General features: G+C 45.7%; 2 protein-coding genes across 6 annotated transcripts in view; both read right to left on the bottom strand.

The window, feature by feature from the left end:
* Positions 1–718: 718 nt before the first annotated feature.
* Positions 719–15,666, bottom strand: pdpn (podoplanin). 2 transcript variants are annotated; one of them, XM_080764178.1, is made up of 5 exons: positions 15,121–15,666; positions 5,540–6,028; positions 5,105–5,213; positions 3,867–3,909; positions 719–2,600 (listed from the first exon to the last, which is right to left on the bottom strand). In XM_080764178.1, exons 1-5 carry the CDS (start codon positions 15,182–15,184, stop codon positions 2,544–2,546), a joined length of 762 nt encoding a protein of 253 aa, XP_080620304.1. In that variant the 5' UTR covers positions 15,185–15,666; the 3' UTR covers positions 719–2,543. The 2 variants fall into 2 exon arrangements, with proteins under 2 accessions (XP_080620304.1, XP_080620305.1); XM_080764179.1 differs by lacking the exon at positions 3,867–3,909 and having other exon boundaries at positions 15,121–15,659.
* Positions 15,667–16,722: 1,056 nt separating this feature from the next.
* LOC308315311 (forkhead box protein J3-like) overlaps positions 16,723–23,750 on the bottom strand; it is a 72,589-nt gene continuing 65,561 nt past the window's right edge. For all 4 annotated transcript variants that reach the window (XM_080763239.1, XM_080763236.1, XM_080763238.1 and 1 more), the window contains 3 exons: positions 22,646–22,918; positions 20,600–20,701; positions 16,723–19,876 (listed from right to left, as the gene is read on the bottom strand). In XM_080763239.1, the coding sequence (XP_080619365.1) occupies positions 19,758–19,876; positions 20,600–20,701; positions 22,646–22,918 (494 nt within the window). In that variant the 3' untranslated portion in view covers positions 16,723–19,757. The remainder of the gene's footprint in view (positions 19,877–20,599; positions 20,702–22,645; positions 22,919–23,750) is intronic.

The raw sequence follows: 23,750 nt of genomic DNA, 5'->3' as shown, positions 1-23,750 counted from the left end.
GAAAGAGAGAGGGGTTTGGGGTTTGGGGGGGGGGGGGGGGGGGGGTTCTGCTGCTGCTGGCTAGCGGCTTCTCAGCCATGGCCCGTAGCTTCCCCATCTGCCCCTCTCAAAAGACTCCATTGTTCCCAGCAGTCTGAAGTGAGAGAGTGAGCTAAAGTGTGCTGTGAAGCCTGCCGGCGTGGCTGAGGCTGGGGGTGCTGGGCGTTGGGCCGCATGCCTAAAACCACACGGAGGAGAGAGAGCCAGACACAGGGTATCTCTGTGCAACTCACGGCCCACTGTTGGAGCCTTGCCCTGGCTTAACAGCGCCTTATGAAAAACTCCACAACATGACATAAAAAACACACCTAACTGTCAAAAGGGCTCAACCGACCTAACGGTCCGGGGCTGTATCTTCCAGTGCCATGCTCCCCTGGAGACCATATTTGGTGGTGTTTGTGAGTAAAGGGAGGTGTATGTGTGTTTTTAATTTTATGCAATGCTCGAATGAGCCAATCAGAGAGGGTAACTGGATGCTGCCCCTGTGAAAGGTGGTTAATGAATATGTTTTCACTTCACTTGGAGATTGAATTTAACGGTATTTGTCTAAGTATTGGTCTATTTAGTTAAGATAGAAGAGGATTTATAGAATATGTTGTCTACAAAATGTAATTGCTGACAGTGTTGAAGACATAGTGTAATAACAAACCCAAAGGAAACTCACAACAACAAGCTCATGTAATATTTTGTGGAGTGTTTTCACTTTTTTATTGAAACAGTATGAACAAAAACACTGCAATTAAATAAAATGTTTCAAACAAATCAGAGCCAAAAAAAAGAAAGAAAAAAAAAGAAAGAATTAAAGACCTAGAGTTGATAGTATGTGGCAAAAAGCAGGGGAGAGGGGAGGAAACCAAAAACAGACATCGTCGCAAACATTTGCAGTGTCTAAAGCCTATTCATTAAACATTACATCACTCATTCAGTGCACATATTAAAACTGAGTTCATAAAGCAAGCGGAGCGAAGCAAAGACTGAATTATTTGTACACCCGTTAATGACCATGTATACAATTATGAAAACAACAACAGAAACATAATGGGCATTGCTGCCTAATACTGTGCACTCTAAACCAAGTGCAACATGAAATGTCTTCCTGTGTGCATGCGTTCTGGGGTGAGCTCAATGTTCCAGACTGTGTGCGGTTAGTTGTTTTGGAACACTACCCTAACTATTAACAGAAGTACTATGAATATTACATCGTAAAGACAATGCTAGCACTATGCCAGACAAAAACCGCTACCTGTGGATAAATGTACTTATGGAACATGTTTGGGAGAGAGAGAAACCAAATATTGTCGAAAGCTGTTCTTTTTTGGAATGGGTGGCAGTTAATTATACGTATTATATATAATATAAAAAAGGTACAGTCAATTCACATTAATGCACTTCAAAATGTCAAAATCCACCTAACTACCCAGGGAATACCAGAGACAGTGGCACAAACCCTTCTGCTAAATGTCACAGATATGTATTAGGTTTTTATATGGCAGTGTTAAAGCAGGCAGAATGTCACGTTACTCTCGCAAATGAGGGTGCCTTTTCTTTTTCTTTTTTTCTTTTAGCTTCAAGCCCCTCGCTAGCCCTCAAAGCACATGAGTGCTATGTTGGGTCAACCTCTGCACACAGTGCTTCATACAGTTGGCCAACTTGTCAATTTTCCTTTCTTCTGCAGAGGGACTTACTTGCCGGGGGTGTTTTTAAACGTATGGCCCTTTGTTGGCCATGACAACAATAGCCACACCAAAAGGCTGTTTGTACTGTACGTACGGTGTGTTAAAATGCTTAGAATAATGCAACCGCAAACATGTGAGAAAGTCGTTAACTGTAGACTATGCGTAGTCCCTTTGTATGGTATATACATCCTATGGAATTCATAACATTCTCGCCCGCTTCCTGTCCCGCCTCCATCTCGTTTTATTTTGTTTTCATGATCATTTCCTTCAAATTCGTACTTTTTTTTGTTCAGGTCCTTTTCACTGACTCAAATGCAAATCTGAGTCACTGCAAAAAAAGGAAAAACCTTGAGTATTTTTTTTTCTAGCACAAGTCAGATAATCCCTTACATACTTTTTTAATGGATGAGAAAGGCTGTGAAATTCTTCGAGGCATCCTGTGGCCATCTTGATTTGTTCTGTCCATGGGTTTGTTGGCTGTCGGGTATAAGGCCGAGAGGGGGAAGGAGGGGGGGTGACAGAGTCCCTTTATATCAGTGACTCCAGGGGTTTCTGAGAGGGGGTTGGGGGGACTGGAGGTAGCCACTTCTTCTCTACCTTTCACACAGACATAAACACACACACACAGTCACACACAGTCACATACACACACACAGTCACACACACACACGCACACGCGCACACGCACACACGCACACACGAACGCATACACACACACAAACCTCCCACCCCCTCTTTTTGGCAACAGTCCAGAATCCTGGTTAGATTAGACTAGTGCTGGTAGGCATGCTTGTTTAACGACAGGAAATGACATCACAGTTCAGTAGTTCAGAATTTCCAGAACTTGGAGCGCTCTTCCTTTTTCGGGGCCTTCTTCCTCAAGGGCTGTGGAATATAGTTAGGAGAAAGAGAACAGCAATTCAATAACAGGTGCAGTCTGAATGTCCGTTGATGGTTGAGGGGGAAAAAAGGGAATAAAATAAATTCTAGTGTTATCTGTTTGTATATAATCAAAGTTAACTTCAAGGAGCTGTTTTATTAGCCACATAAACCCATACAGTATGTATTAACAGGAATCCCCCAGGGGTCTATACTAGGCCCTGTGCCTTTTCCATCTACACCAAATATCTTTGCCTAATAGAAGACCTACAAGCTCACAAAAACACATTGCAAATGTGCAATGCAGCGCATTGTGGGCTTGTAGATCTGCAATCTTTACTGAAATGTTCGCGCCAGAATAGCAACGCTAGGGTTCATGTGGTTAATGTCGTGTCATTATGTGCTACTCATCAAAAAAAAAAGGAGAAAAAAGGGGGGGAGATCCAAAAATGTAGTTTGTAATTTTGGGATTAAAAGGTCAAACATGTAGAACAGCCAAACAGTAGGCATTGCCATTAGGCTTGGATAAAGGCTATTGTGTTTAATAAGGTTTTATTAAGGGAGACAACTCTTTTTTAAATTCTGGTTTACTGAACACATATGATTACCCATTTTGAGCGTAGCTTAAGTCAGCTCACAGCTGTAGGCGGTATGTTCTTTGATAAACCTTTGCAAAATAAGACCAACAACAACAGTAGAGACACTCTTAGAATTAGTTCTAGGCGATAAACAAAAAACGAAATATTTTAAGATGACAGAGCTTCAGTGTGTTGCTGCTCTGCTTTGAACCAACATTAATTCCCTGTGGCCGATGACACTGTCGAAGACACTAGTATCTATTCTACACCCTATATACTTAGTTGACCGAAGTCACCCAGGGCTCTATAGATCTTCTTGTATTTCCCTCTACACCAAATCAAAAGTATAGGTAAGCTGATGATGTAAGGCACTTACATCACACTTGCATGCACAAGTTACATGCACTTGATGCATATAAGGCAGATTACTGAATTGAAGCTAAATTTGTAGGCAAAATAGAAACTTGTCAGACTGAATGGACAATGACATCATCATCATCAGGCCGTGTGTCAGTCAAAGAAGCAGCAACCTACCAGATTGACATGTTTGTTTGTTTTTTGCTTATTTGTCTGTTTTTTATTTTCTTTTGCGACAGGCGGGTTGTGTTACGCTATTATGTCTGTGACACTGGACCACGGTAGTTGAGGGGTTAAAAGGATTAGCCGGGGAAAACAATGAAAAAGTCAAAATTACAGAAAGGCTTCTCGAAGGCTTTTTGTTCTTGGCAGGGGGAGACCTGTGACATAGAAAACGTTTCTCCGTTAGCATCACATGCTAGCATCCATGTAGACAGTATTACAGTATTCTCAGGGGGGGTGGGTATACTGTGTGGTACATGGAATACAGTTGGCTGTTCCTTTACTCCCATGAGGGAAGGTCGTCAGTGCAATGCATTCAGCCCTACATGGAGACCAAGTATGGTCTAAAATAAAAAAAATCCGTTCGCAGTTTGAGCTGGGTGAGAGAGTTCATCTTATCACAGTGAACAGCATTCTCTTCAGCACCCATTACGTCACTGTTGCTGTTATTTCAGGTATTCCGTCGTAGAGATTTCTAAACTAAAGCCTGATTCATAGTTTGTCGCAGTCTCATGCCGAAAATGGGTGATCTACAAGCTTGCAATGCATCGGGAGGCAACACGTTGTGCTTGTAAACCGGCGGCTATATATCCGGCATGAGACGCTGGCCTGCAACAAAGTATAAATAAAGCATGAATGTCCACGCATGTGTTCACTCCATATCAAGAGGCAATCAGTGGTAATCACTGTTAATTCAACTCAGAGAGTGTAAAAATGGACCGGTAAGAGCAGAGATAATAAGGCTGTCATCTCTGTGCTGGGTGCTTCTACCGGTACTTAAGCATGCTTACATGAAAAGACGGATGTAGTCAATAATTCAGTGCATTTCAATTACATTTTTCACTTCGTCTTATTGACCATAAACAAGTGCAGTAAGTAGTATAATGAACAATTTTACTACAATTTTCCACATTTGGAGGTAATAATTAGCAGAATTTCAGGAACAGGAACCACACCTCAATCACGTCACTTCCATTCTCCCATAAATGGTCTCCTGAAGGCAAATGTATGCTTTGTCTCACAATGGTGTCAGATGCAAAAATAGCAGACCTGCAAGCTCACAACGCACTTGTTGTGAGCTTGTTGGTCTGCTATTTTTGCATCTGACACCATTGTGAGACAAACTACGATTTGGGCTCTACCATCTTCACTCCCTTTCGCTCTCGCATTCAACACCCTTCCCTTCCACACATAGTACGCTCCTTTTCTTTCTTAGTTTTTTTCAATAAATGCGCTAAACACATGTTGACTGATGGTGTGGTCTTTGCTCATGAAATGTTTGTGTACTGTAGCTGTGTGTTTGTATACAGTATATGCGTGCGAGTGTCTGTGAGAAATAGGTGATTTACTTACGAGTATTTGCCCATCCTCCTCACCAAGGCGACCACCACAGCAATGACAATAACTACTGCCACCAATGCACCGATGACAATCCCCACTACCTGACCGGAACTCGCAGCCTCTGTGGAACACAAAAAAACTCGGTTTTGAGCTGTTTTTAATCATGAAAATCAACTACTTGGCGCCTGAGCAAAAATGCACCCGTAAAAGTCATTCCAAGCAGTTACAATTACAAATCAGAATCACAGTGTATTTTCTTGTCACTGTAGACAATTAGCTATTTTTGCTGAAAGGTCATCCCAGAATAGAGATGCTAGGGGTTCAAATAAATGTAGTGGAATGTGGTTTGCATTATTTGAATGAATAGATAAAATAACAAACATCTCCAGCATAATGAAACCCCAATTCAACTTGTCAATGCCAACAACGACCCACACCATCTCTCACCCTCTGTGCCCTCCTCGACCACCACTGCCTCATCTGTCTCCACAGGCACTTCGGGGCCGGCCACCACCTCGGGCTCGCCCTCGGGCTCCACGGCGTCCTCCTCCACCACCTCGGCGTCCACAGCGGGGTCGGCGGGAGCCTCGGGCTCCTCGGCGGCGGGCTCCTCGGCGACGGGCTCGGGCTCGGCCTCGGCGGGCGCTGCCGGTGCCTCGGTAACCTCGGCCGGCGCCTCCGTCTCCACGGCAACGTCCTCCGGTACGGCCTCGGCCTCGGCAGCCTCGGTGGCCACGGGCTCCTCCACCGCCGGCGCCTCCGTCACCACTTCCTCCGCGGCGGCTGGCTCGGGTTCGGCTTCGGGTTCGGGCGCGGCGGTGACGACGGCCTCCTCCTCCACTATCATGGCCTCCGTGACTTCAGCGGGGGCCGCGTCGACCACCTCAGCGGCATCTGTGGCCACTCCTCCCAGTTCCTCAGGGAGCTCCGTGGGGCCTGTGGAGGAGGTAAGGAGGACAGGAGATACTGGAGGTCAATTGACAGGTGCATGATGGATGGGTCATGATGGATTAGTGTTATGTATGCTATATGGATAATAGAGTGCAGTGAGTGGCAAATTGAGTTGCAAAGTGAGTGGCAAATTGAGTTTAACGTTGTTTAATGCAATCAGATAGGACTTTTCGGTATGTATGGGATGTCCAGGCCAGGAAGATTTGTTTTGCCAGTCAGCATAGGCGTTCCTGCATAACCTCCGGGTAAGACGATGATTGATGATTACATGCGCATACCCTCATATTGATACACACACAGGAACATATACAGTATAGGGAAGATAGATAGACTTGAAGTCAGATAAAAAAAACTACCAGGTAATTATTCGCATTCCTACATGGCATCATGCTTCTCTCCCTCTCCTCCCTGCTCTCTAGTGATGACCCTCTTTGCTCCCCATGCCATCTATCCTCTCCTCCTCCTGCTCCTCCTCTCTTCCTCCCTTCATCATGGCTCCGTGGCAGAAGTGACGGCACGGCTGCTGCTACTACGCCCCATGACTGAATAAACGTACACGCATCCTCCGTTCAACCGCCCACTCTCCCCCGCCCGAACCCCACACCACCCAGCCTGCTCCTCCATCCTGCATGCCGTTAAGGCTCCGTGGACGTCCGCTCACATGCCACATCCTCTGCCTCATTTCCTGTAGAGGCCCTGCTGCCATGGCGGTTACTCACTGGATGATGGGAGTGCGCGCAGGAAGGCATGCATGGCAGACATGATTTAAGAAAGAGGAAGAGAACGTGTTAAAGTATGTGGCCTTGTGTGGGTAGATTAGAAGGTTGATGGGCCGGGCTGATTGTGTGAGAAGCCCAACCACCCAACCAACCAATCGGCCATTTCTTTAACAATCTAAGGAAGTAAGGAGATCCTCCTCTCAGGGGAGTTTGTTGACGCTTTCTAGAAAAAACACCTTGAAGAATGTCACTCATGACCTTTCAAAGCTGGTATGCAAGGCAACTTTGTCTTTAACTACAGTTGAGCATTTACTTTTTGTCTTAATTACCGGTGATAACATAAGGTTATGCATCTTGGCTACGTTTAAACACAGGGTTGTTAGCTTAAGAGACTGCTTGCTAGCAGGGAAAATGTAGTCTGTCACTTGGTTCAACAGTATGAGGACATGTATTTATCCCTGTGTCTTTCATCAAGTCTTGGTCTGCGAAGGGCCTGAGTTAAACCTAATTATTTCCCTTCCAATAACCAAGCCCTATCTCCCAACATTCAACATCCTCCAAGCCACAACTAAAAGCTTAGCCTGGACAGCGCTCCTCCGAAATTAAGGAGGTAGATTTCAGTGTGGCACCAAAATTATGGCCTACGGTTAACTTTCCACTGGCAAGATGTTGGCCTGAAATCTCTTCTTTTCTCCCCGAAAAAAAAGCCCTCTGGCCTTCGAGTTCGCCTCCTTAGAACTTATCCCACTGCCGGCACCAGAAATGAGTGGTCTTCTAAACTTAGCATGTGACATCATGCTCCCTCCATCCCAAATTTGTCCCAATTGTTCGGGAATACTTGCAATAAGAGAATACTTCACGAGCGTAAAAATAACTCTGAATGTCTTGGCCTGTCCGACAACCAGTGTTGCTGTTGCAAGCTGGCCTGTTCATTAGCAACAGGCGGTGGTAAATATAACAAAACATTTGTTCTGCCTCCCCGCAGCAAAGAGCAGTGAAGGGGGCTTTTTGAAGGCTCTCTCGGACCCCGGCCTTGTTTGTCTGGAATGTCTGCGTGCAGCGATAAAGCGCTCCCAGCCTCAGTGAGAATGGCCTTGCTGCTATGTGTGTATTCATGTCCGCCACCCGCACCCTCCCCCCCTCCCCCAGCTTTGTGCATGCAGGCCTCCGCTAACAATTGCTGTATTATGTCTGCAGCACCCACAATTAGCTCTAAGTAGTATTTCCTTCCCACTGTGCTGGGCGGCCCAAGCTAATACAGCTGCAGCCATGAGTAAGAGCCAGGATCGCTGCCCACTGTCTCTGCCTCCCTCTCGCTCTCTCTTTTTCTTTTCTCTACCATTCTCTCTCTCTTTCATCTTTTTTGCGTGTCCCCACTTTCTACTCTATCCACTCCTTCCTTTAATAATCTGTGTCTCCTCTCTCTTATAGTTCTCGTCTGTGACCCTGCCACTCCCTAGGGATCGGCCTGTTGCTTGCCTAGTGTTGAAGCCTGGAGAAAGCTGCATCCCTCTGGGAGAGAGAGAGAGGGGGGACGCTGTATTTTTTTTAAAAGCTTGTTTTTGTTTCTATTCCCAAACACTAATTACTTACACATAGACATGCAGTCTCCACTGTCCAAGCAGTGACACATGCACGTGCGCACACACACAGGGGAGTGGGAATCATATATTATTCTATTTTGACAGATTTTAACTGATTATAATTGATGATCTTTAACCATAATAGCTTTCAACGTCCATGACGTGAAGGCAGATCACTGAAGTGAAAAGGAGAGTCAGGCAGCGGGGTTAGCGAGAAAGGGAGAGTGGGCAGTGGTGGAAAGTAATTAAGTGCATTTACTTAAGTACTGTAGTACAATTTTGAGGCATTTGTACTTTACTTGAGTAATTCCAATTTTCTACTCGACTACATCTCAGATGCAAATATTGTACTTTTACTCCACTACAGTTATTTTAAAACAAATTAGTTACTAGTTACTTTGTAGATTTGGATTATTATTACAAAACATACATTAAACACTTCAGCCCTATTTCGGCCATTTAAAATAGCCGATCTACAAGCTCACAATGTGTCACAATGCATTTTGAGCTTGTACTGTAGATTCGCTATTTCCAAAAGACAATTTTTACATTTGAAAACTTTAAATGGGACATTCTGCACAATGATTACTTTAACTTTTGGTGCCTTAAGTACATTTTGAAGTCAATAATCTTTTTCTTTTGTGACCGTAGGTTTACTGAAGTACATATTTAATATACTTTAAGTATAATATGCGAGTATTTTTCCCACCACTGAGAGAGAGAGAGAGAGAGAGAGAGTGAGGGAGGTTGGACTAGGAGGGGAGCTGTGAAGGAACAGCATGTTTCTAAAGCCTAAGCAACAGAGAGCCGGATGGCTTCCCCCTCGTCCCTTCCGCTATCTGACTTATATTCTGTCTCCTTGTTCTCCCAGAATACAGGCCCTGTTCTGTCTCTGATTTACTGTCTCATGCTATTCTCCACTCACACGGCAGATGTGTGTGTGTGTGTGTATGCGTACAGTATGCGTGCGTGCGCGCCCGGCCCGCGTGCGAGTGGTCAAAAACGTACACAATGTACGCGAGTTAGTATGCGCACATGTACACCACGTGGGGTTAGCATGTGGGTGTGTGCGCCTGTGAGAGGGGTGGGGGGGGGGGTGGAGGGGGGGGGGGGGAGAACACGTGATTTTATGCTCGTAGATCAACCGTTTGGCTCAGTGGCACTCCCGCTGGGCTTTATATACGTCTGTCCAGATCACATAATACTGACTGCGACCAGTAGGAATAATTATAAGGCACAGAGAGAGGGGCAAAAGAACCAGATGAAATAAGAAGTCGAGAGAAGATGTAAAGATAAATACATTGAAGATGAAAACATTCTCATTGGAACATTGGGGAAACTGCATTTGAGAGGCAACCTTTCTTGACAGAGCTGCTTTCGAAACAATATAGAACAATTTAATACTGCATAAAACCAACAAGATGAATAAAATAAGGAAAGCTGGTTGTAACTTTTAAACCAAATGACACACACGAAAACCCTGTCGGTAAAGAAAAAGGTTTTTTTAAGACATAACGTAAAAGATGACACCGATTGTGACCCAGCACGACACTGGCTCCAAAACTCCCCTTAAACAGGCTCCTTATGGGGGGACGGGGGGGGGGCGGGGGGGGCAGGAACTGTAAAAGGCATTGCAGGCAGACAAAAGGGCGAGTGAAAAAGAGTGGGAGAAGTGAAAAGAGAGAGAGAGAGAGCACGGCAAATGACAGCGAAGCCTGACGCAAGCCTCAGCTATACTTACTGTAGCTGATCTACAGTACAGATCTACAAGCTCACAACAACGTGCCACGGATTTGTCTGCGTTGTGCAGCTAAGCTTGTATATCTGCTATTTACGGCATGCAACACCAACGTGAAACTATAAAGTGCATAAATCAGAGAGGTGGAGGCTCCTGCTATCACTGTGGAGAGAGGCAGGGAAAGGAAGAGAGATAAGCAGAGAGAGAGAGAGAGAGAGAGAGAGAGGGAGAGAGACAGTGAGAGACAGAGAGAGACAGAGAGAGGGAGTGTGTAAGAGAGATATACAATGTGAGACAGAGGAGCAGGGAGTAGCAAGACACATCCATCACCTGCACAATCAGCTGCCACTGAGGCACCCCATGTGTGTGTGTGTGTGTGTGTGTGTGTGTGTGTGTGTGTGTGTGCACGTGCATGTGTATACCAGACATGCATGCCTGTGTGTGTGTGTGTGTCTTGCGTGGGTGTTTATGTTGAGTTTCTATACACGGTGTTGTGGATGGGTGTGTGTGTGTGTGTGCGTGGGGCTACACAGCAAAACTACTTTGAGAGTGTAAAAACTAACACTGTGCACACATGGCACTAATGTGAGTATCACGTGCACACATACAGTACACACGTCGCACACACACAGAACTGTGTGTGAGTGCTATTTATTCACCGAGATGTCTAGTGTGGACAGGAGAGGGTCCATCTGCACATACCATCCATGTGTGTGTGTGTGTGTGTGTGAGACTGTGTGCGTGTCTGCGTGTTAGCGCGTCCACCCTTGGAGCCCAAGAATGTTTTCCCTGTGCAGAGGGAGGGAAACATCCGAGTGAGAGATAGACGCCCATCTCAGCGCACTATGGCACGGTACGGCACGGTAAGGCACGGCACGGCACAGACCGGCCTGACCTCCCCCACTCGCATGGCCGTAGGAGTCTGCTTGCTTATGGAGACTTTGGGGCGCGCCTCACCTCGCTCGCACACCGACCGAACAACACTTGGGAGTTTGCGTAGGAGAAGTCAAGAGATAGGCCTGAGTGGAATATTCTCAGCTGCCCCTTATCACGGACAGCAGCACACAAAGGCCGGTCCACAGCAGCCAGCCACACACACACATACATACATACCCCAGTCTCCTAGCGTAACGGAGATACGAGGGACATTAAGCATTCTCCATCTGGTCTCTATCACTGGGGGCTGGAGTTGGCACTGTGCCCGTATCAAACAATAGATCCAGTGGACTTTGAATAGAGGACGGGGGTTGGGGGGGGGGGGGGCTGCTCTTGATTTCTACACTTGACTTCTGAATTTGAACCAAAACGGAAGAGCCAAGATGTGGAATGAATCTCAAACAACTGAATAGATGACTTTGATCCTTGCGATGCTGATGCTGGCCTTATTATTTAGCTATCAAACTATCAAACACAGCCAAATATTCTCGACAATACAATACAATACAATACAGAACCCGTGCATTACATGTCGAGAGGCTCACTCCCAACGTAATTACTTTCCAATCTCGAGGACCGTGGCTACGACAAGTCCGACTCCCACGTCATAAAACACCTTCGTGGTTGTGTAAGCCTCACTATAAGTCTGCTTTCATTTCTATCCCCCCTCTGCTTCTCCTCGCACCATGTCTCACCCTGTGACGTGCGTAGGTGCTAGAGACGTGAGACATTCGTGTTGGGACTGACAGAGGACGGAGATGCACATACACACCCATCTCTGTGGAGGGGACGGGGGGGACGCTCAGAGGGACCAGACCTCTCTGTGGAGGGGATGGGGGGGACGCTCAGAGGGACCAGACCTCTCTGTGGAGGGGATGGGGGGGACGCTCAGGGGAACCAACCAGACCAGTGCCTGGATACGTTCCTTCAGAAGTCCATGCTGTTGAAGTGACACTCTTGTGTAATGGAGAGCGAACTAGACTCTCGCCAGGTTTCTGCCTCCAAATATATGAATATAAAATGACTATACTACTACAGCTCTCTACAGTTTCAACTGGGCTCCGGGGGCACACACGCAAACGAACGAACGCACGCACGCACACACGCACGCTTGCACGTATACATAGCTCACTCCCAGCTAAAATGGCCTCCGCCTCCTCCCTGTAAACAGATGTTCTTTCTCCTCCTCACGGAAATTTTTCGGAGGTATGACTGAGCGTTTTTTCATTTTTCTTCATGTTTACTTCTTTTTAGCAGTCTTTCCAAAATGAGACCTTTTTGTGGGTGACGTGAGAAGTGCGCTCACATATACCTCACGGCCCCTCCCCGAGCAACGGGGTATTGTAAAGTGTTCGACGGCATGTGGCTCATATTTGGAGCGTGAGCGCAACATCTGAGTCATTTTTACAAGTGGGTACGGACAGAGGGCATTGACCTCTCCCTCTCGGCGGACAGATGTGCCTGGGAGGGGGTCGTGGGGGGGGGGGGAGGGCAGACAGAACTCATTACAAGGCACAGGGGCTGGCCTGCGAGCTGCTGGGGTTGGGGGTTCAAAGGATGCATGCAGGGACTGAGAGAGTTAAGTGGGCAGAGAGACCGAACGCTTTATAAAAGTCAATCTCCGCTGTACTTTTTAAAGCAATTATTTAAAAAAAGACAGTCGAAAGTAGCGAAAAGTAACGAAAAGTAAAACAAAGCTTTTTAACAGATTCTGGAAAGTTACGGTTTTAGTCCTTGCACTTTATGAGCAGTCCTCTTTGGAAAGGAAAGGGGGTGGGGTGGGGGTCTCATCTCTGGCCAGTAAAGGTTGCTGCTTAAAAATAGAGGCAGCCTCTATCAGCACACCCCCCCCCCCTTCTCTCTCTTCATCCTCCATGTTCCCTGGGACTGTACTGTTCCTCTGTACACTGACTGTGCATGACAGGTTGTGAGATAGAAGGTAGAGAGATGGATGGTGGTGGGCTGGTGTGTGTGTGTGTGTGTGTGTGTGTGTGTGTGTGTGTGTGTGACTGTGTGTGTGTGTGTGTGTGTGTGTGTGTGCTGGTCTTATAGTACAGTAGAATTTGAGAAGTAGACATTGTGAGAACCATTGTCCAGAGAATGGGAAGGTTCATAATTTGTGGTTTAAAACGAGGAACAGATTAAGGTTGGGATTGGGGTTCAGATTTGGGCATTTAAAGGTTTAGGGGTCAGAGATATGACCGGTTTATACTTAGTCGCGTGGCGGTGTTGGGTTCCGGAAATAGCCGATCTACAAGCGCACGGTTGTCTGTGGGCAGTGGTGGAAAGTAACTAAGTACATTTACTTAAGTACTGTATACTTAAGTAGACTTTTGAGGTCTTTACTTGAGTATTTCCAATTTCCAGTACTTTTACTTCTACTCCACTACATATCGGGAAAAAATATTGTACTTGTACTCCTCCACTACATTTATTTGAAAACTTTAGTTACTCGTTACTTTGTAGATGTAGACAACCACTTCAGCCGTATATTTTGAAAATAGCCGATCTACAAGCTCACAATGTGTCACGATTGTGAGCTTGACGAACTGCCATTTTGAAAAGATTTGTATACATTTGAAAACTTGAAAAGGGACATACTTTCACTTATGTAAAACATGTGAGTACTTTTCCCATCACGGTCTGTGCATGTAGTGTACGTGCGTGCGTGTGTGTGCGTGTGTGTGTGTGTGTGTGTGTGGGCGGGCGGTAGTGGGGCTTGTTATGAGGTGGTAAAGCTTGATTCCCCAGCCAAAGATGGGTACATGCAGAGGGGCGTCTATAACTCTAACAACATGAGAGAGGGAGGGTGGGGCACACGTATACTGTGTGTCCCGTCCATATGACCCTCTTAAATATAGAGCCTGTCCCTCTATTAATACACACACGCAATTTAACCAGCCCAGCCCTGCCCTGTGCTCTGCTGTGCTATACTGCTGCTGTACACTGCAGTGTGCTGTATGTACTCAATGCTAGCGCCCCCCACCCCCCCTCTGCTTCCTCTGGGGCAACACTATAAACCAGCAAGTAAGAGAGAAAGAAACAAGAAACAAAGAAAGACACCAAGAGAGAGAGAGAGAGAGAGAGAGAGAGAGAGAGACAGACAAAAGAGCAGAGAAATGTAAAGGAATACAGAAAAGACCGACAGACAGCCTAACAGACAGACAGACAGAGAGGGGGCGTGGTGGTGAATTGAGAGGGAGTAGGGTGTGGAATAAACATGTACGGGTGTAAATTTCAGTTTTAGCCCACCTCCTTCCCCCCTCTCTCTCCAGTGTAAGGGCACCACTGTTTTGGGAGCTTTCCAAAGAGGATATTCCTTCCTCCGTCCCGACCAGTGCCAAGAATCCATGTTGAAATGCTGCACGAGGCGGCAGAGCCTCCAACACATTACATCACATCACATCACATTCAGCCGTGGGTCTGAATCAAACCTTTTTTCTCTCTCTCTCCTCCTCAGGGGTACGGGGGACAGTGAGAAAGAGAAAGAAAGGGGGGAGAGAGGGGGGGACGGGGGTGAGAGGAGGAGGGGGGGGGGGGGGGGGGGCGGGGGCTGGCTAACTGTTAGAATCGACACAGACTATCCACCCCGAGACGCCCCCTCTTTATTGAATTAACACCCTCAGCCAATGTGTCGCTTTTCCATCCGCGGGCCGGGCCGAGCCAAAAACTCATTCACCGCTAAGTGGAACATATGGGTACAGACTGACTGCCAGACGTTTTCAAGGAAAGAGGCAGTTATCACATTCACGGGAGCTTAAAAGTGCATTAAATACCCTTCTAAGAGAAATAAAACAAACAAAAACTAGAAATGTAACGCATTTCCCTATATAAGACAGACAATCTTTCTTTTTTTAAACACCCCCGCCGAAAAGGTTTCCATTTACTCAAGAGGGTGTGTGAGCCAGACAAAGAGTGAGTTAGAGGAGAGGTGTGGTGTGGGAAAGCGTGCGTCTGGTTCTGAGAGCAGACTGGACAGATGGAAAGACGGAGGGAAAGAGGGAGAGAGAGACTGTAAGAGAAAGAGAGGGAGAGAGACATAGGCAGACAGACTGAGGGGACACAGTGTGCTAACTAAGGGACAAGGAAGCCAGCACTTACTTGCATGTGTGAAAGCACAGAACGAGCCAACCAGGGCCACCAGGAGCAGGAGCTGAACTTTCATCTTGTCGATGACAACTTAAGACCTCTCTCCTCGATCTGCTTACGATGTACGGCCGAAAGCCTCGTTCAGGGGGCAAAGAGCAAGACACTGGAGAGCCCTCACACTCGCGCCACACACACAAACACACACAGACAGACACACACACGCGCGCACACACAGCAGGCCTCTCCAGAGGGTATAAGGGCGTGAAGATCAAGAAGGTAAAAAAAAATCACAAAAAATTGAACGACTCGTCAGAGAGAAGAAGTTGTAAATGAGAGAAAGAGAGAGAAAGAGGGAAAGCTGGAGGTCCTCGTGGCTTTAGTTGAGGAAAATGAACAAAGGGATAGAGAGGCTGGGGCCAGAGGCGCTCGGTCCTGGAGAGGAGGAGAGAGAGAGAGAGGGAAAAGAGGACTGAGAGAAGGATGTCGACGGGACAGGAGAAGAGAGGAGCTCTCTGGACGTTTTGAGGAAATGGTGAGAGAGAGGGACTGGCACACAGTGGGAGAGAGAGAGAGAGAGAGAGAGAGAGAGGGAGAGAGAGAGAGAGCTGGGAATGGAGAAGGGGTGGGGGTCAGGTGGGGGGGTATGAGGGTGGGCTGGGCAGCAGTGGTATAAGGTGGTCTCAGCGTCTGCGCTGGTCCAGCCTCCTGTGCCTTGAACGGGCCAGTCCCGTGTGAGACACGCTCGCTCGGTGCACGACCAGCCCTCCCTTTTTGCAAGCCCTGCAATATCAGTTGCACCCCAACACCCGGCGCCGCCGCCGCCACCACACACACACACACACACACACACACACACACACACACACACACACACACACGGTCATATAAATAAATAGACCGCCAATATATTTATCCAGACAAGGCAGTTACCTCAAAACATGGATACCTTACACGAATTAGCGTCTTAAAACAATAAACTTATAGGGCCTAGTAAATGAACGGAGAAAGGAAGCGTAAACAATGTTTGGAGTCGTCTGACAATACAATAAATCACACACATTAAGAGCTGCCAAAGTGACGCAATACAACTGCACTTCATTTCGGTTCCAACAGATGTTACTCAACGAGTGCTTGGGCATTGAGGCTGCTTCCTTTGAATCAATCTCATCTCTAAGTCTAATAACGAACGCAAACAGCCGCGGATTCTATCATGGGACTAAGTATGAATGAAAGGAGTGGTCGCCACTTCAATCCACAGTGCCACTTCAGGGCTCCGTTAACTCGCTCATCTCGGGATGGCTGTAAAGACGAGACACTGGAGTACATAATGCGGTGGACGGGCATCCACCAGAGGGGCTTTTGAACGGGCTACCCCAATGAAAAGGAGCCATAAATACAGTTAGAACATTGTGTGACTTTCACACAGGCAAGCATGGTGGTCGGCAGAGTTTACATCTGAGGAAAAGCAAACAAGCCGTTGCCTGGCACTAGCCTGACACCTGTTGGACAACCAGCAATGAGGGAGAGAACAGAGTCTCTCTCTCAATCTCTCTCTCTCTCTCTCTTGGCTCTTTCCCCAAATTTGTTGTCCAGGAATTGTTTCTTACATAATCATAGCCTAGGATCAGGAAGTTGTTTTTGGGCTCTGTGGTTCGGAGTGTGTCGGTAATCTAGGAACGGATGCAGTTGCTACAGCTGCTGTCAGCTGTCAGCTGGCGCAGCTAAATGCACTTTAGCAATAGTGAAATATATTTTTTTTTCATCCCCAGAGTGAAAAGATTCTCTGTGGTTTAATGCACAGCTGAGGACTACATAAAACCGTTACATGTTAGTCTTGGCTCTCTGACAGGTTCGAACATAAAGCTCAGATTTAATCGCTATAGGAGATGGCAGCAATAAAAGACAAGGCTGAGTCATAGCGTACAGTAGCATGTACGGGAGGCAGCAACCTCTGCCACAGCTGCATCATCACGAGGCAGTTCGTAGAAGCGTGCCGACATGCAACAGAATAACAAATGTGCAGCGAGTGCAGTAAAAATGGTCAATGACATTTTTAATAAACACTGAAACATATTTTAACCGCCGAACACAGAATATTCATGACACACAAAAAGCCAATGCATTTTCTTTTAAATCACCTATTTACAATATACGCAAGGTATGTACAGATTGCGTCTTTTAAGGGACGGATAACAAAATACTTTCTCTTCCTTTGCTCTTTTTAGTTTAGTTTTTTTTCCTTTTCTTTTTTAAATCAGTCTTTGTTTTTCAAGGTCAAAGGGAGGAGTACATACTGTTATTTACAAGGACGACAACAAACAAACAAACAAACATACAAGATATAGATATGCTGGTCACCCATATACAGCATTGAATGGCAATAGCAATGAACTGCTGCTTTTTTCTCTTCAATGAAATGTGATCTCTTTTTTCAAGCCAAAGAGCACTTTCAGGTCCCATATTTCATTGTCATTGTCATTATACCCAGTAACCCATTTGCTTCATTCAGGGTTTTTTTTCTTCTTTTTCTCCAATGGTGGAACTGTATGCTGAAGGAAATCATGTAAGACTATACACACTTGTACACACAGACAAACTAAAGGAGCACAGTAACAAAAAAACAAAAAAAAAGCTTTTGACATTTTTATTTTTAATCTCTCACTGGAAGATTTTTTGTAATTTTCATTTTGTTTTTTTGAAAACATCATTTGAAAAACATTTCACTCTCGTTTCTCTGCTAGATGCTACCAAACTCGGTATTGTGCAAAGACTGCTTTGCCTCCCCTATCCTACACGAGGCATTTTTAAATCATGACCAACCTTCTGTACCTGGCCTGGAACTCATTTTCATTCCAATTGTGCGTGGCACTGCTCCACTATCCAACCCTAGAACAAACAAAACTCAATTAAACCTGTTAATGATAATACAATTATAATCCTCAACAAAGACCACGTCTAGCCGTGTCTAATCCACTCATCAAATGTCTGTCACATGAGCTACTGAATAAAGAACATTTCCACAGTATAATTGATCATTTAGCTTATTGTGGTGCCACTTGGGAGTCTTTCGTTTGTGGCACAATCTTTAAACTACAGTCGAACCTAATTTATACTCGAATAAACAGATTTTTCGGTGAGTGACGCTGTCGTGGGACAAAGTATAAATTAGGCTTCACTGAGACCAGCGAACAGGTACTGGACAGCATCTTCAGCTTCACACATATAGTTGCACAGAACAGTAGTTGTTCGGATATGGCAGATGAAAGCAAGACCCTGAGAATATGGCACCATGGATACTGGCAGGGCTGTTCCTTCAAACACGCACGCACACAAATAACGACATTAACGTACCAACTCTGGAAACCTCGAAACATTAGTAAATAAACTTTGACAGAGAGAGCGCGGATGGGGCGTACTTTGCATTTTGTTGTTCTCTCTCACCACCACAGAAGTGCTTAATGGGCCCCGATGGCTTTCAAGACAAAAAGCCTCTAACACTGGCAGATGTGTTCGCAGTACAATCAATTAAGCCAGATGACCATGAAATTACTAAAAGAAAGAAAACATAATGAAGTGTAGCACTGTTTTTGGCAAGCAAGCGCTGCTTCCAAAACCCAGTGTTTGTTTGAAAGACATTAAGCTCTTTTCTAAACATGATGCAGTTGCATCGTGCTCCACAAGGTGGCGTTCCTCTGCTGTCATAGGGTCTTTATTCCTGTCTAATGAAAAAGAAAATCCTCCCCACGACTGATATCAATAAAACTAACATCCATGTAGATGCCAAATATCACTGATAAAATTAAATAAAATTATCAATAAAAGAAGGAAAGTGCATAGCTGTATTTGCTAATACTGCACTGCTGATATGTGCGCGCGCTCGTGTGTGTTTGCGTGTGTGCGTGTGGCAAGGGTACAATTTCAATTCCTATTAAGTCTGGTTTGCAGAAACTAGCGTAAATTAATCAATTTGTAGCTCTGAGAATGTACAACACTCTGATTTTAAAGTGTATGTGTTTTCAGTGCTGACGTTCTGGCTGGAAACACATGACTCTCAGCTCACGAATAACGCCTGATTTATACTAAGCTGCACGGGGTTGTGTTGTGGACTGGAACTGCACGGGTTGTGCTGTGGACTGGATATAGACGATCTGCAAGCTCACTTGGGCTTGTGGATCATTGTTGTGATCACTGCGTGCCACCGGCGCCCGACCAAGTATAAATCAACAGAAAAGACCTTCGCAGACGTCTTGACAACACTTTGGCAACTTGTGAGCCTGTTGGCAGACTCGGCACAGTCTCGGGGGAGGGGGTGGCGGGGGGAAATCGAGACAAGACAATTCCGAAAGCTGTAGTGTACATCAGGGCTTGTCTCACCCTGTTATCCTTTTGAGCCCGGCTTTGTTCATGATTGTCTTTTAGACTCGCGATGATCCGTTTCGTGAGTAAAAAAATTAAAGAGCACTAAAGAAAACAAACGACAGAAATACTCCCCGTTTCTCTTCTCTTGGATTGTCTTCCGTGTCTCTCTGGGGGGTGGATTGGCCAGTTGTTTATCATCTCACCTGTCATCTTCTGCCTCTCTCACGCCTCTCTCTCTTCCAGCCTGTATTTTCCGGCTCCTCCTCCGTCTGTATAATAAAGGTATTATTCTAGACGATGGAGTCCCAGTCAAAGTCATCTTGTATGTCATCTGCAGCGGGCAGCCGCCTCATCTGGAAGTGACCTGGTGGAAGCATGTGATGCTGCTGACTCAGCTGGCTGGGATGACCTGAGAGAGGAGAGTCAACATGAGAGAGAGAGAGAATTTACATAAAACAAATATTGAGAGGGGGGCTGTAGGTTTCTCAAACGTTTTCAAGTCAAGGACCCCCAAATGTTTTCCGCGGACGCGGACTTCGTAATATTCACTCATCTCAAACAGTACCATAGCCGTAGTTCATGCCGATCTTTGGCCAATCACAAGAGCACAACAACCAATGCTGGAAGTGATGCTGTGTGGTGGCAGTGGCAACCACACGTTTCCACCATCCACAAGTGGTTTGTGGATGGTGTTTTGTAATAATAATTCAAATCTATAAAATGACTAGTAAGTTTTCAAATAATTGTAGTGGAGTAAAAAGTACAATATTTCATCCTTCTTTGTGTGTTGTCTCTTCGGAGTTGACAGCAATAGCTCATCATCACATAACTCTGAGGTGACATTGTTTTAAGTTTTGTGAATGTGGAAATGCATAAAAAACAGCTGTGCACACAACAACACCTGCAGTAAAGCTCATTGGCAAAACTCTGGAACCTCAAGGGTCTCAGATTGATCATGTGAGTGTCAACGTGCCAATGTACATATACTGTAGTTTTGTAAGGTTTTATACTAACAGAGGGTGAAGGTCTGTTTTCCGTGTTTGGGATATTTGCTATATCTTCTCTAATTTGAAATACAATAAAAAGAACAGGACATAGAACAGTGTGGTGGGGGAGGGGACAGAGGAGTCACCTGTCATGGTAGGACCAGTGTTGCTCATGGGAGGCATGTGGGGGTAACCGGGAGGGCCCATCATAGAAGACATGGTCTGTCTGGAGTCCATGTACATATTCCCTGTGGGAGAGAAAGCTGTTGGATTGGTTCCCTGCAGCTCAATACATGAGCCAACTATGATCAGATCTACAACGTTGGGAATCTTAAAGGTTTTATGACATTCATTTTCATTTTTTTTCCTTTTAGGTTACATCCACACAACCTGAACTTTGAACATTCAGTGGATTGTCTGTGGTTTTCTCTGTGTGTTCTGAAGCCTTTTCAGCTGCAATGAAAACAGATTCAGATTCCTTTATTTTCCATTGTGTATACACACATAGGAATTTCTTGCATTCAATTTCAGGCAAACAGGCCTCAACAGTGACATCTGCTGACAAATTGTTATGTCATATTATGGGATTTGTGGACTGTTACATCACAGTCCACAGGCAAAACAGAGCACTTGTTTGAGCCAGAAAACCCCATACCAGAGAAAATCTACTGAATGTTAAAAGTTCAGGTGTTTTTGGGTGCAAGCTCAGAAAACAAAACAAAAAATAAGATAAATTAAACCCTACTTTGTTGACACAAGGGTCTATCCTAGTTGTACTTTTCCATCTCTACACTAAATATCTTTGTTGAAAACCTTTATTTAGCTTTTAACAGATTCACAAGCTCACAACATTTCGCAATGTGAGCTTGTAGATCTGCTATTTTCATAGAATGTTTGCCAAATGTCTGTTTATTTTAGCAAAATGTCCGCCTATAAAGACATGCCCAGAATAGAGATGGTAGGGTTCAAGTGGTTAAAGTCATAAGTGGCAGTGTGCGCTGTGCGGGTCTTATCTGTCCAGATTATTCCTATTATCTATACTGTCTTGTCGCCTACGCACCTGCCTGGGAAGAAACCAGGTGTGCGGCGGACGGCAGATAGCTTTGTTGTCTGTTATAACTGCAATGGGCTCTATGCATAATTAAGGCTCTGTTCCATTTAGTGTACAGTGGTTCTCAAACTTTTTGAGTGGTGCAACCACTCCTATAGACAGCTATGTATGTCCCTGGCTGTGTCCCTGGGTCCGAGCACAGAAATAGTGTCACGGTAACTCTGTCATTTCTCAACCGTTTCGGATGCTGGCGGCATCTTAAATACTCCAGGGACGAGTGGAGTCAGGTCTGCCTTGTCCCATAGGTACCCCTAGCAGGCTGGCCTTCTCCTCCTACACAGAGCAGAAAAATGCATTTACATGGATATAATACAGATATATTCTTGTATTCTGAAGGACTGCTCATTCAGAGTAGAAATCCTCATGTAAACACCTCAATTGGAATAGATTAGAATATTCCATTCCGGTCTGACCCAAATTAACTTTCAATTTGGAGGGGTGATATACCGTTTGAATCGGGATATTCATGAGTAAACACTTTATTCCGAACACTACTGAGAGTTTGGAATACATGCATTATTTTGCACATGTCTGCCATTAGTAGTGCTGTTAGACTAAAGCACTAATACTTTTATTCAGGTTCCATTCCATGTAAACAGTCGATTATGAATCTCTGTTCGGAATTAATTCATTCTGAATGAATACATATTGCCCATGTAAACGCTGACTCTGTTTGACCAGAATGGAACAGAGCCTTCATTAGTATCACCGGTAACACCCTCCCCTGGACTCAAATTGTGTGAACTGAGTGGTGCAACTCCGCTCTCCCCCTGCCTCTCTCTCTGTAATTAGCAGGCAACAGTGCAACACTATCTCTCTCTCTCTGTTTCTGGCGCCACTTTTGCCCCTACTGGTACTCTAAACATAGTCACATAGGTTAGGACATAGTCACATAGGTTAGGACATCACACTTGTGTGAAGTGAGTGCGGAAGTTGCGGGATTTACCGCTCAAGGAAATGATGTTGATGCTTTACAAATCAGTTGACATCCATGTCAATGTAGAAGGGCCTAGCGCCCCTCAAAAGGTGACATACTGTAGTAGCCTGACTTTAGGATCAAACGCTGTCTACCATCTCATACCCATGTGCTGATTATGCTGGTTGTACGGTCCGTGCTGGCCGAGCTGACTGGGGTGCTTGGGGTGCATGGCCCCGTGGGGCTGGGCCGGGTGCGGGTGGTGTGGGGGGGGCAGCAGTGGCGGCGGCGGGGTCGGGTGCTGGGTGGGGGCCCCCTGCGGAGGGATGACCCCCGTGGCCGCGAAGAACTGGTTGATGGAAGAACACAGGTCGGCCATCTGGGCAGCGTCCAGAGACCAGTTGTTAAGCTCCGCCTGTCGCATGCTCTCCTTCAGACCTGAAGGAGACACACACACACACACACACACACACACACACACACACACACACACACACACACACACACACACACAGGATGGAGTCACATGCATGGCCAAATGCCAAATAATATGCACAATGTGAGGAGGACAATAGAAATCTAGTCTATTTTAGTCTAGTCTAGTCAAATTGATTTAAGCAATATTACACGAGAGGGTGTGCATTGCTGTCCTTAATGGCACGCCTGCATTACTGCAAGAATGAGCCGAAGGCGAGTCCTGAAAGCAGCGCAGAAGTGCCATTAATGACAGTAACGCACACCCTCGAGTATAATATTGTGATTATACAACAGTTACGCTTACATTTTTTATTTTCGCTAAAAAAATATTTTTTTAATGACAGATGAAGCCACTACAACCACAAATGTCCCAAAAAACTAGCTAGCCTAGCCACAGAGTCTGCTGTGCTCTGGGAGAACAACGCGACTGAATTATTTGCTTTGATTAGGTGTTCCATGATGCTGTTTTGAAGCACGGCTAGAAGGTTGTTTCAAACAGATCAGATTGCTTCCTCGAAACGACCTGTTGTTTAATATACTCTAACTGAGCTATCCTCATTAATGTTCACAGATTTAGAAAATGTTGACATGATATTCGAAAGAGTACTTCTGTCCACTTCTGTTGGCATCGTGCCACCCTGACTGCCACCCTGCTGCCCAGATTGCTAAACTCCTGGCAACACGCACGTGTTGACACTGACTCCACGCGCAGCAAATCCATCCCCAACCTCAGCTCCTCATGTAACCTCTCAACCAACCAACGTGGTTCCTAGACAACGCGCCAGCCGGCTCC

This window comes from Protomyctophum bolini (genome assembly GCF_963924005.1).
Source record: "Protomyctophum bolini genome assembly, chromosome: 5".
NCBI lineage: Eukaryota > Metazoa > Chordata > Actinopteri > Myctophiformes > Myctophidae > Protomyctophum > Protomyctophum bolini.
This window is presented reverse-complemented; position numbering and strand designations above follow the sequence as displayed.

Excerpts from the sequence above, each read along its gene's own strand:
- pdpn (XM_080764178.1), bottom strand. The coding sequence starts at position 15,184 with ATGAAAGTTCAGCTCCTGCTCCTGGTGGCCCTGGTTGGCTCGTTCTGT. Across the intron at positions 5,214-5,539 it reads GGTCGAGGAGGGCACAGAGG|AGGCTGCGAGTTCCGGTCAG; the intron begins GTGAGAGATGGT and ends TGTGTTCCACAG. Across the intron at positions 2,601-3,866 it reads AGCCTTCGAGAAGCCTTTCT|CCCTTGAGGAAGAAGGCCCC; the intron begins GTAATTTTGACT and ends TATATTCCACAG.